Raw genomic sequence first — 13,181 nt, forward strand, 5'->3', positions numbered from 1 at the left:
GTGTGTGCGTGCATGCGTGCTTTCAAAAGAGCCTTAAAATTTGTGTGCCCAATATTGTATGCCCAAGATTTTCCACCTGTAAAAATACAGATTAGCATATGCAGATAGCTTTCATGGATACATATCAGGGAGACAGGCTTTGGACTTTAGGGGTACAAAATTAGGCTCTCCAAGAAACTCAGCACAGATAGATCCCCGCATCTTCACAGAGTCCTTTGCATAATAGAAACTTTACAGACCAGGTATAGTCCACATAAAAAAAATCTGACTCTATATGTTCATGAACTCAGGGAACACATGACAAAAGAAGTGTGTTGAAGAGTGGCTGAACTTACTGCAATACACATCTGCAGGCACAGGGGAGTCAAATCCCTCATATTTTAGAGAAACAAGATTTCTGTTTCAGAGTAGCAGCCATGTTAGTCTGTATCCGCAAAAAGAACAGGAGTACTTGTGGCACCTTAGAGACTAACAAATTTATTAGAGCATAAGCTTTCGTGGGCTACAGCCCACTTCTTCGGATGCAAATAGAGTGGAACATATATTGAGGAGATATATATACACACATACAGAGAGCATGAACAGGTGGGAGTTGTCTTACCAACTCTGAGAGGCCAAGTAAGTAAGAGAAAAAAACTTTTGAAGTGATAATCAAGATAGCCCAGTACAGACAGTTTGATAAGAAGTGTGAGAATACTTACAAGGGGAGATAGATTCAATGTTTGTAATGGCTCAGCCATTCCCAGTCCTTATTCAATCCTGAGTTGATTGTATCTAGTTTGCATATCAATTCCAGCTCAGCAGTCTCTCGTTGGAGTCTGTTTTTGAAGTTTTTCTGTTGTAAGATAGCCACCCGCAGGTCTGTCATTGAATGGCCAGACCGGTTAAAGTGTTCACCCACTGGTTTTTGAGTATTATGATTCCTGATGTCAGATTTGTGTCCATTAATTCTTTTGCGTAGAGACTGTCCCGTTTGGCCAATGTACATGGCAGAGGGGCATTGCTGGCACATGATGGCATATATCACATTGGTAGATGTGCAGATGAACGAGTCCCTGATGGTATGGCTGTTGTGATTAGGTCCTATGATGATGTCACTTGAATAGATATGTGGACAGAGTTGGCATCGGGCTTTGTTACAAGGATAGGTTCCTGGGTCAGTGTTTTTGTTCAGTGATGTGTGGTTGCTGGTGAATATTTGCTTTAGGTTGGGGGGTTGTCTGTAAGCGAGGACAGGTCTGTCTCCCAAGATCTGTGAGAGTAAAGGATCATCTTTCAGGATAGGTTGTAGATTTTTGATGATGCGCTGGAGAGGTTTTAGTTGGGGGCTGAAGGTGACAGCTAGTGGTGTTCTGTTATTTTCTTTGTTGGGCCTGTCTTGTAGGAGGTGACTTCTGGGTATTCATCTGGCTCTGTCAATCTGTTTTTTCACTTCAGCAGGTGGGTATTGTAGTTTTAAGAATGCTTGATAGAGATCTTGTAGGTGCTTGTCTCTATCTGAGGGATTGGAGCAAATGCGGTTATATCTTAGAGCTTGGCTGTAGACAATGGATCGTGTGGTGTGTCCTGATGGAAGCTGGAGGCATGTAGGTAAGTGTAGCGGTCAGTAGGTTTCCAGTATAGGGTGGTATTTATGTGACCATCGCTTATTAGCACAGTAGTGTCCAGGAAATGGACCGCTTGTGTGGATTGATCTAGGCTGAGGTTGATGGTGGGATGGAAATTATTGAAATCATGGTGGAATTCCTCAAGGGCTTCTTTTCCATGGGTCCAGATGATGAAGATGTCATCAAAGTAGCGCAAGTAGAGTAGGGGCGTTAGGGGACGAGAGCTAAGGAAGCATTGTTCTAAGTCAGCCATAAAAATGTTGGCATACTGTGGGGCCATGCGGGTACCCATAGCAGTGCCGCTGACTTGAAGGTATATATTGTCCCCAAATGTGAAATAGTTGTGGGTGAGGACAAAGTCACAAAGTTCAGCCACCAAGTTAGCTGTGACATTATCGGGGATACTGTTCCTGATAGCTTGTAGTCCATCTTTGTGTGGAATATTGGTGTAGAGGGCTTCTACGTCCATAGTGGCCAGGATGGTGTTTTCTAGAAGATCACCGATGGATTGTAGTTTCCTCAGGAAGTCAGTGGTGTCTCGAAGATAGCTGGGAGTGTAGGGTCTGAGGAGAGAGTCCACATAACCAGACAAGCCTGATGTTAGGGTGCCAATGCCTGAGATGATGGGGCGTCCAGGATTTCCAGGTTTATGGATCTTGGGTAGCAAATAGAATACCCCTGGTCGGGGTTCTAAGCATGTGTCTGTACAGATTTGTTTCTGTGCTTTGTCAGGGAGTTTTTTTTAGCAGATGTTGTAGTTTCTTTAGGTAATCCTCAGTGGGATCAGAGGATAATGGCCTGTAGAATGTGGTGTTAGAGAGCTGTCTAGCAGCCTGTTGGTCATATTCCAATTCATTCATGATGACAACAGCATCTCCTTTGTCAGCCTTTTTGATTATGATGTCAGGGTTGTTTCTGAGGCTGTAGATGGCGTTGTGTTCAGCATGGCTGAGGTTATGGGGCAAGTGATGTTGCTTTTCCACAATTTCAGCCTTTGCATGTTGATGGAAGCAATCTATGTAGAAATCCAGTCTGTTGTTTCGACCGTCCAGAGGAGTCCACGCAGAATCCTTTTTTTTTTGTAGTGCTGGTAGGGGGCATTCTGTGGGTTAGTATGCTGTTCAGAGGTATGTTGGAAATATTCTTTGAGTTGGAGACCTCGAAAGTAGGATTCTAGGTCACCGCAGAACTGTATCATGTTCATGGGTCTGGAGGGACAAAAGGAGAGGCCTCGAGATAGGACAGACTCTTCTGCTGGGCTAAGAGTATAGCTGGAAAGATTAACAATATTGCTGGGTGGGTTAAGGGAACTACTGTTGTGGCTCCTTGTGGCATGTAGCAGTTTAGATAGTTTAGTGTCCTTTTTCCTTTGTAGAGAGGCAAAGTTTGTCTTGTAAATGGCTTGTCTAGTTTTTGTAAAGTCTATCCATGAGGAAGTTTGTGTGGAAGGTTGGTTTTTTATGAGAGTATCCAGTTTTGAGAGCTCATTCTTAATCTTTCCCTGTTTGCTGTATAGGATGCTGATCAGGTGGTTTCGCAGTTTCTATGAGAGTGTGTGACACAGTTTCTCAGCCTAGTCTGTGTGATATATAGATTATAATGGATTTTTTACCGTTAGTCCTTTTGGTATGATGTCCATCTGCTTGCATTTGGAAAGGAAGATGATGTCTGTATCTGTACGAGTTTTTTCATGAAGTTGATGGATTTCCACTCCATACGGCTAAATGCAGTGCCTTGCATAATGACAGTCTCTACACAAAAGAATTAATGGACACAAATCTGACATCAGGAATCATAATACTCAAAAACCAGTGGGTGAACACTTTAACCGGTCTGGCCATTCAATGACAGACCTGCGGGTGGCTATCTTACAACAGAAAAACTTCAAAAACAGACTCCAACGAGAGACTGCTGAGCTGGAATTGATATGCAAACTAGATACAATCAACTCAGGATTGAATAAGGACTGGGAATGGCTGAGCCATTACAAACATTGAATCTATCTCCCCTTGTAAGTATTCTCACACTTCTTATCAAACTATCTGTACTGGGCTATCTTGATTATCACTTCAAAAGTTTTTTTTCTCTTACTTAATTGGCCTCTCGGAGTTGGTAAGACAACTCCCACCTGTTCATGCTCTCTGTATGGGTGTATATATATCTCCTCAATATATGTTCCACTCTATTTGCATCCAAAGAAGTGGGCTGTAGCCCATGAAAGCTTATGCTCTAATAAATTTGTTAGTCTCTAAGATTTCTGTTAAATATTAGAGAAGTTTATAATTCAAAATACAAACACTATTTCGAATGTAACAGAATTATATACATTGTAGTACCTTCCCTAAATAAAATCCTTTGTTCCTATTTGCTTCTAGACAGTGCGGCTGAGGAAGCAGGGCTTCAGGTGGGGGATATTGTGTTGGCTGTCAATGGAACCGACGTCACCAGCATGCCACATTCACAAGCTGCAAATCTGGCAAGAAAGGGTAAGCTTGACCTCATCATTAATTCCATGAGACAGGATCATCGTACAGTGCTGAGAGTACAGTAGTGAATAGACACCATAGAAAACTTAATTAGTAATTTAAAATGTCAACCCTCTAAATTGAGTGTAGAGTCGCTTGTTTGTCTAGGCCTTACCAAAACATATGGGGAAATGGACAAACAGGCAAAATTATTCTAATTTATTCAGTCAGTTTACCAAACAAATTTTTCACAGTTAAAGAATGAGAGAAAAGGAAAGCTGATTTTAAAAAATATTTTTAAAATTTGCTTCAAAATATTGCTGCTATGACATATTTTGGACTTTTCTGGAATAGACTATAATATTTGTTTGAAAACAGATAATTTTGTTTAAACAAAATATTGGGGTAAAAGATAAATGGCACAAGTTAAGGATCTGTCCGAGGAGGTAGTATGCTGTCAAAGGGATCTCACAAAACCGGGTGACTAAGCAACAAAATGGCAGATGAAATTTAGAGTTAATAAATGCAAAGTAATTCACATTGAAAAACATAATCCCTACTATATACACAAAATGAAGGGGTCTATATTAGCTGTTAGCACTGAAGAAAGAGAACTTGGAGTGATTGTGGATAGTTCTCTGCAAACATGCACTCAAGGTGCAGCAGCAATTAAAAAAGCTAACAATTTAGGAACCATTGGGAAAGGGATAGATAATAAGACAGAAAATATCGCAATATCACTGTATAAATCCATGGTACACCCACACCTTGAATACTGTATGCAGTTCTGATCACCCCATCTCAATAAAAAGATATATTAGTATTAGAAAAAAAAAGTACAAAGAAGAGTAACAAAAATGATTAGGGGTATAGAACAGCTTCCATACCAGGAAAGATTAAAAACACTGGGGCTGTTCAGCTTGGAAAAGAGACTACTGAACAGAGATATGAGAGAGGTCTATAAAATCATGACGGGTGTGGAGAAAGTGAATCAGGAAGTGTTATTTACCCCTTCACATGATACAAGAACCAAGTGTCACCCAATGAAATTAATAGGTGCAGGTTTAAAACAAACAAAAGGAAGTATTTCTTCACATAACACACAGTCAACCTGTTGAACTTGTTGCCAGGGGATGTTGTAAAGGCCAAAAGTATAACTGGGTTCAAAAAAGAATTAGATAAATTCATTAAGGATAGGTCCATCAATGGCTGTTACAGTCAGGGACACAACCCTATGCTCTGGGGGTTTGTAAATCTCTGACTGCCAGAAGCTGAAGCTGGATGACAGCAGATGGATCACTCAGTAACTGCCCTAGTTCTGTTTGTTCCCTCTGGAGCCTCTGGCACCAGCTACTGTCATAAAATAGAAACTGGGCTAGATAGACCATTGGTCTGACCCAATATGGTCATTCTTATGTTCTTATGTCTGCATTGTTTATGCCCTTCAGAAGAATGTTTTGCAAATGTCTCATTGTTAGTGAGTGCATTCTGGAATTAAAATGAGAGAGAGAAGTAGCAAATCACAGAGAGAAGCTCAGACAAGTGTTAAAATCTCCACTCCTGTGATGTTTGAAAACACTACAAGCTTGATTCTCCTAATATTTAGAAAGAAGACGAAATTTGTATTCTATTTCTACTGTCTATGGGTGTGTGAGTTTGACATTGGGGTGTGATATGAGTGGAGTTGGAACCTGATGGTACAATGAGATGACAAGATAAAGATATGGTTTAGATAAAAGACCCCAATTTTCTTCTTGCTCTAGATGCTAATATTATATTATCTACTTCTACTGAGCTAAAATGTCATGTGACAAAGAGCACATTCTGTGATATTGCTTTTGGGGCTCATGCCTCAAAGAGAGATGTCTGCTGACAGGGGCCTCTGAGACACCAATATGCTATTTATGTCTGATGTTTCCTCACAGGGGAAATTCACAGTCTGGCTCTATGCAGCCATCAGCAATATCTTTGTTACTGGGGATCCAGGTCTAGAATGGACAGCAGAAAGGTTACTTCAGGGCACAGCGTTTTGTAGAAACAAATTGTCAGTGATAATAGTCATTCATATTTTTCCTGTAGCAGTAGTGACTAAAACCAAAATACATCCATGTTTGCATGTTGAGAGTTAATCTGCTGTAGTCCTTTTAATTCTCCCACATATGATTTTGATAGGGGCTCAAGGGAAATTCAGTAAATTGAAATATTTTTACAACACAGTGTCAAAATTATCTTGACACATAGCAAGCTCTTTAAATATAGAGGACTGATTCATACTGTTAAATTTAAGAGTGTGCCAGCTGTTTCCTGGATAAATTCCTGTTCATGGGGTTGGGGGGGAGGGTGTTTAACTCACCCAAGAAAACTCCCCATGGTCTGAATTTTGGCTTAACAGCAGTATTTCCAACATCAACTGTCACCATAAAAAGATGCAGCCTTAACAGCAAACATTTTGCAAATGAAAATGTCTCATAGTCATAGCTTTCAAGGTTTTTTAGGGATTGCTGTCTGTCCCAGTGCTGCTTAGAACTTCCATCTGTGTAATAAGGATTTCAGGTCTTTGGGGGTAAATACATGCATGTGCTGATAACATCAAGATATTGTATGATTATTGTAAAATAGTATCATAGCATAGCATAGGAGAATCTGATCATGCAAACATATTTTCAGTTAGCCTAGCAGTCTAACATCACTTTTGAGCAATTCCCATCAGCCAGCTAAGGAGCGGGGGGAGGGCAGGGACTGTGCACATGGGGCACATATCCAGTACTCCATAGCCTGGAGGATGGTTGATACAGAAGTTGTGGCAATCCAGGAGGACCCCTACATGCAAAGAAAGAATTCCCAAGGAACATATTTAAGAGATTAAAGGCTAAAGTTTCACAGGAGCCTCCTAAGTTGCACCCACAACATTTCTGTGTGCACTCACATTTGGACTCTGGATTTGGACTTACAAGTGTCCCCTTCAGGTATATATGCAGTTACCAGCTTTTCCCCTCAAATGTAGGCTTTGCAACCACATACAGGTACACATGAAAAATGTGCAGGCCTAACTTTAGGGGCTTCTTTGGAAACTGGGTCCTGAAGGTACCGTGCTGTCTCCAGTACAAAATGAGTTCAGATTTTTTTTTCTGTTCATTCCTTGTTTTATATTTCTACAAGGAAGAAGGATACACTTTTTAGTTTAGTTTAATTGTTATTTCCAGTTCTGCTCCACTCTCAAATATTTGTAATGAAAAATTTCAGGCCCTGATATCTTGACCCTCTTGGTTGGATCAGACATTAGCCGCTGCCCCAACACTCCCAGGCCAACATGTCGAGGATATTTGCACAAGCGAACTCACTCAGGGATACTGAAGGGCTGGAGGAAGAGATGGTTTGTGCTGAAACATGATGGCTGCCTTCACTACTACAAACACAAGAAGGTAAGGAGAAGAGGGTATGATGAGAAAGCAAACAGTGCCATAGTTTACAACGGAGAGGTGCAGCAGTGTTGTACTCAGACATGTAGTGGAAGTGTGCTCAGATATATTGACATCTAATACCTAGGACTGCTATCACCTGGATGGGTATTTTCTGCATAGATGTTAACAGAAGGCTCCCCCACTTCAAGCTCATGGCCAAATTCTACCTTCGTTTACACTCATGCAACTCCTTTGAACACATTAATTCAAGAATAGCAATGTTAGAATTAGAATCCACCAAAGCCTATCTTGTGGTTAGGGTTCTACAGTGTGTTATGAACAAAGACAGAACAAAGGTTCAAAGAGGCATTAAGTGAAGTGGTAATTTTGGAGGTGCAGGAGCTCTAGACCACCTACTGAGATAAATATTTTTAAAATTAGCCAGGAGCATGGGACTTCTGCACACAAGTGCAAAATTGTGGAGGGGCCAGCAAGGCTGGGATGTACAGGTACTGCACAATATTTATGCCACAGCTAACACTAGGCTCCACAAAAAGAAAGCCAGCTGGTGCCCATAAGGGATAATGTTTGAACTGGCCAAAATTTCTCTCAAGACTTCCACTGCAGTGTGGACCTCTGTATGCACCCTAACATGCTGTGGCTTAATGGCACGATCTAGGCTTAAATCAGCAGACTGGCAAGATGGTGGCTTACTGTTTGTGTCAAATATAAATATATGAGTGCTTCTAAGTTGTTTCTTCTTTGTAATTATATGAAGAGATTCAAAAATCTTTAACATAAATTACAGTTTTCCTTTAAATCTGCTTACCCTGAGCACCACCATAACAGAAGTTCATATTTTAAATACTGCTGGACAGTTCCTAAAGGTTCCAATGGTTGCATTTCAATCTGTATCCAGCAGATGGAGTATTTTGATAACGGATATTTTTCAGAGTTGTTATGCCTAGAAGAGCAGCTGAATTCATCTGTTACACAATCCTATTATAGCACAATTTGCAAGGCACTTTAGTAGGTGTTGCATATAATGACAAGTTACCAGTCCCTTCCCTTATGTAACTTTGCAACAAAGTTACTCGAGCAGAAAGTTATGCTTCCAAAATTAAATATACTGGGATTTCTAAGTGTGTCTATTTTTGGTCTTTTGTAGTAAAACACTTCATAGCTTATAAAAAGATACATGTCAACCAGGTCAACCATTAGTTTCCCCCCCCCCCCCTTAAAGCAAAATTAAATGCAGGAGGATATGAGGGTCAAATTCAGGGCTAGAGCCTTAGCTCTGTGGAGCTATGCTGAGTTACACCAGCTGAGGATCTATCTATCCCTCACTCTGGAGTAAACCCAACTTCCAGGGAGGTCTCTAGGCCAAATAACATAAATGATGGTGTCAGCTGGCCAGAAAATATTTGTAAGTAGATGCAAGAGATAAATTAGAGTAATTCGCAGTGACTTGGCAGTCAATGGATGTGCAACATAAGTGTAATGTATACAGTAAGGGGTGAAATGAGAGGCATAGCAGGCAGAAAATAATAGGAAGATGTAATATACAGCAGGCCCCACTCTCTAACATACATCCTCCTTTCAGTTGCTTTTCCTATTACTATCATTTCTCCCCCATCCAGTGCACCCTCTCTCAGATGTATGTTACACACCTCCTGAATGATAAATCACTGGAGAACTACTGACCTAAAACTGGAATGAAGCAGGGATGAATTCAACTCTTCATGTTTTGGGTTGTTCCTAATGTTCTCAAATATTTTATAAAATGTCCTTTACATAGAACTAATATGTCAACTTCAGACAGATAAGCAATCACCCAGAAACTGTGGTCCCTTTTGCAGCAACTTGTGCCCACGGCATAGAACTTTTAGGAACAGGAAAAAGCCTACTGCTCCACACACGTATATGCTTTTAATTGGTCTATCGTAATTGTACCTTCTTGTGTAGGTGGTTTTTTCTTTTGCATAATTGTAACCCTTAATCCCCTTTTTCTAAGGAAACAAATCTAGCTCCATTTTGTACTAATTTATGCTTTAGGCTTCAACAACCTTCTCTGGGAACTTATTCTAGGGCCTGTGCCAGCTTCCACCAACATAGTCCTGGCATAGGCCCCTGTAATGGAAAGTCAATCCATGGGAGTAGGGATGCAGCAGCACATAGCACCAGAACCCCTCAGCCACCAGCCAAAAAATGTACATTGCAGGCCAGGGAAGGCGTATTGCCAAAGCAATTGGGGATGGAGAGATGCTGTGAATCAGCACATCTCCTCAGCTGCCTCCACTAGCTAGCAGAACTCCCAGAGAGCCCCCAGTGGAAGAAATACCACCTACATTGAATTCTCCTGGTGGGCATTGGTCCCAGTGCAGTTTGCACCTTCATGTGGTGACATCTGGGAGCAGATATTTATTATACTTTTACATAAAGAATTTGAATTACTCCAACATAAACTGGTGTGACTCAGAACAGATTTTGGTACTGTATATCTAGGTTTATAATGAAGTTTGTGTATTGGACTAAAATGCCCCTTTACAGTAGTTGTAACATTTAGTTAGCACTCAGGAGGTAGATTGGTCAGAGAGGGGCACATCACTTATATTAACTACATGAGGTGTCATCTCAGTTTGACTCTGCTCAGGCCTCTGTTGGGCCTGCTTAACACAAGTATTAGCATATTAACTGTATGTTATCTTATTTGCATAGCCACAGCTACAATTAGGGTTGCCAACTTTCTATTTGCACAAAACTGAACATCCTTGCCCAGCCCCCTGCCCTACCTCTCCTCTGAGGCCCGACTCCAAGGCCCCGCTCACTCCATCCCCCCTCACTCACTCGCTCATTTTCACTGAGCTGGCTCAGGGGGCTTGGGTGCAGGAGGGGGTGAAGGCTCTGGCTGGGGGTACAGGCTCTGGGGTGGGGCCAGAAATGAGGAGTTCAGAGTGCAGGAGTGGGCTCCAGGCTGAAGAAGTGGGCTGGGATGTGAGAGGGGGTGAGGGCTCTGCCTGGGGGTGCGGGCTATGGGATGGGGCCAGGGATGAGGGATTTGGGGTGTAGGAGGGGGCTCTGGGCTAGGGGTGGAGACAAGGGGTTCGGAGTATGGGAGGGAGCTCCAGGCTGAGGCAGGGGGTTGGGGTGTGGAAGGAGGTATGGGCTCTGGGCTGGGGGTGCAGGTTCTGGGGTGGGGCCAGAAATTAGGGGTTCCGGGTGCAGGAGGGAGCTCTGGGCTGGGGCAGGGGGTTGGAGTGCAGGGGTGTGAGGGCACTGGCTGGGGGTGCAGGCTCTGATGTGGGGCTGGGGATGAGGGGTGTGGGGTAAAGGAGGGTCCCAGGCTGGGATCGAGGGGTTCGGAGGGCAGGAGGGAGATTAGGGCTGGGGCAGGGGGTTGGGGAGCCGGGGGATGCAGGGGTGCAGGCTCCGGATGGTGCTTTCCTCAAGCAGCTCCTGGAAGCAGCGGCATGTCACCCCTCTAGCTCCTACATGGAGGCGGGCCCAGGCGGCTCTGCCCCATCCACAGGTGCTGCTCCCTCAGCTCCCATTGGCTGCAATTCCCAGCCAATGGGAACTCTGGGGGTGGCACTTGGGGTGGGGGCAGCGTGCAGAGCCCTCTGGCTGACCCTACGCCTAGGAGCTGGAGTGGGGACATGCCGGCTCCTTCCTGGGAGCCGCACAGCGTAAATGCTAGCAGGGAGCATGCAACAGCAGAAGATGTTGCATGTCTACTATACTGTTTAGCCATTTTTTACATTAATATTAGGCCTAGACAGAAAATGGAAGTGATTTCTCTGGAAATTTCTTCTTTTTGAGGGCTGGGGGGAAATCAAAATATTTTGATTCAGAAATGCTGCTGTGGTACCTCCTGCTTCCATTTGAATAGGTTAGGCTTCAGGGTTGGACTACATCTCCCATAATGCACCACTGTCTCTCCTCTTGTTGAGCAGAGGCTATGGTCCCTGGCTATGGTGCATAATGGAAGATATAGTTCAGCTGAGGAGCACAGCCCATAGAGGAGAATGGAGACATGAGGAAACCAAACTACAACTCCCATAAGGTATCATGGTAGCATATTCAAACTGAAATATTTTGGTGTTCAGGTATTCTTTTTTTTTTTGACAAAAAATAAAAAATTTCCATGGAAAGCAGGCATTTTTTGCAAAAAAAAATTTCATTTTTCAAAATTTTCACCATAGATACAAGAACTCGCATTCAAAACACAAGTATAAGATGATGGGAAGATTTAGTTGGGGATGTTCCTGCTTTGAACAGGGGGTTGGACTAGATGACCTCCTGAGGTCTCTTCCAACCATAATCTTCTAGGATTCTATGCTTCTAAGAAAAAAGGATGGGCTTCCTGAAATATCTCGAGATAGAGTTTATTTTTATTTTCACTGAAAATTCATTTTGGAAACTGATCAGATTCAGAGTCAACCACCCACTCTTTGCTGCCACCGCTCTAGAAAGGACTCATTTCTCCATTCAGTACTGATTAACTTCTGGTAGTTACACTAAGGGAGCAACAACCTTCAGTCACCATCCTTATGGAGTTTGCATATAAAGTAGGATTCTCGGTGTAGAAAGTTGAACAAACCTCACAGAGAGTGAGGGGGAAAACTTCAGAAAAGGTCTGAGTCCAGGTTTAATTTTTGTAGCTTGGATAATCATTTGAACAATCCCAGCCTTGGAAGGTCCTGCAGCCCTCCTCCCCACAAAACTTCTTTCCCCAAGAGGCAATGGCTCCTCCTATGTGATCCTGTTTTCTTGGTGGTGAGCTATAGCAGCCTGCTACCCCCTCTGACAATTGCAGGGAGAGCCTGCTGTACCTTCTTTCTCCTAGCATTGTCAGTAGGCAACCTGATAGGCCTTTTTCTCCACCTCCACTGAGATTCCTATCAAACACGAACCAACTAGTAATGGTTACACTAGAGGGCAATTGGAGCTAGCAAACTTATTTAATTATTAATAAAACAAAAAACTTCTAAATGATTCAGACCCATCAAACTGAACACATAGCTCACCTATGTAACTGCATGATCTTATTTTGTTACCCCTCTCATAAGCCCCTGTTCTTTTGTTATTCTTGCTTGTTGCATAATAGATTCTTACCTCTTGGGGGAAGGGTGTCAAGCTATGTGTTTGTACAACTACTAGCACAATGGGGCCTCTCTCCTGACTGGGGTCTCCAGAAGCCATCACAATGCAAATAATAATAATAATCTAGCAGGGGAGGGCAACAGCATGGTAGGCCCTCTCTAGCTCTTGGGGAGAGAGGATGTCTTCCCTCCCCATTGCCCTGTCATTCAATGACCTGTAGGCCAGAAGGGACAATTTTGATCATCTAATCAGACCCCCAGTGTAACACAACCCATAAGAACTTTCCAAAAATAATCTCTAGAGCATATTTTTAGAAAAACATCCAATCTTGATTTAAAAATTCTCAGTGATGGAGAATCCACCACAACCCTTGGTAAATGGTTTTAATGGTTAATTACCCTCACAGTCAAAAATTGATGCCTTATTTTCAGTCTGAATTTGTCTAGCTTCAGTTTACAGACATTAGTTCACATTATACTCTGCTAGACTGAAGAGTTCATTATTAAATATTTCTTTCCCATGTAGATATTTAGAGACTGTAATCAAGTCACCCCTTAACTTGATCTTTGTTAAGATAAATAGATTAGTTCCTTGAGTCTATCAGT

General features: G+C 42.5%; 1 protein-coding gene across 3 annotated transcripts in view; it reads left to right on the forward strand.

Moving 5' to 3' along the window:
- The window catches only part of LOC128839862 (uncharacterized), a 68,822-nt gene that overhangs the window by 29,652 nt on the left and 25,989 nt on the right, over positions 1-13,181 (forward strand). For all 3 annotated transcript variants that reach the window (XM_054033203.1, XM_054033205.1, XM_054033204.1), the window contains 2 exons: positions 3,983-4,093; positions 7,316-7,494. In XM_054033203.1, the coding sequence (XP_053889178.1) occupies positions 3,983-4,093; positions 7,316-7,494 (290 nt within the window). The remainder of the gene's footprint in view (positions 1-3,982; positions 4,094-7,315; positions 7,495-13,181) is intronic.

This window comes from Malaclemys terrapin, chromosome 6 (genome assembly GCF_027887155.1).
Source record: "Malaclemys terrapin pileata isolate rMalTer1 chromosome 6, rMalTer1.hap1, whole genome shotgun sequence".
Classification (NCBI taxonomy): domain Eukaryota; kingdom Metazoa; phylum Chordata; order Testudines; family Emydidae; genus Malaclemys; species Malaclemys terrapin.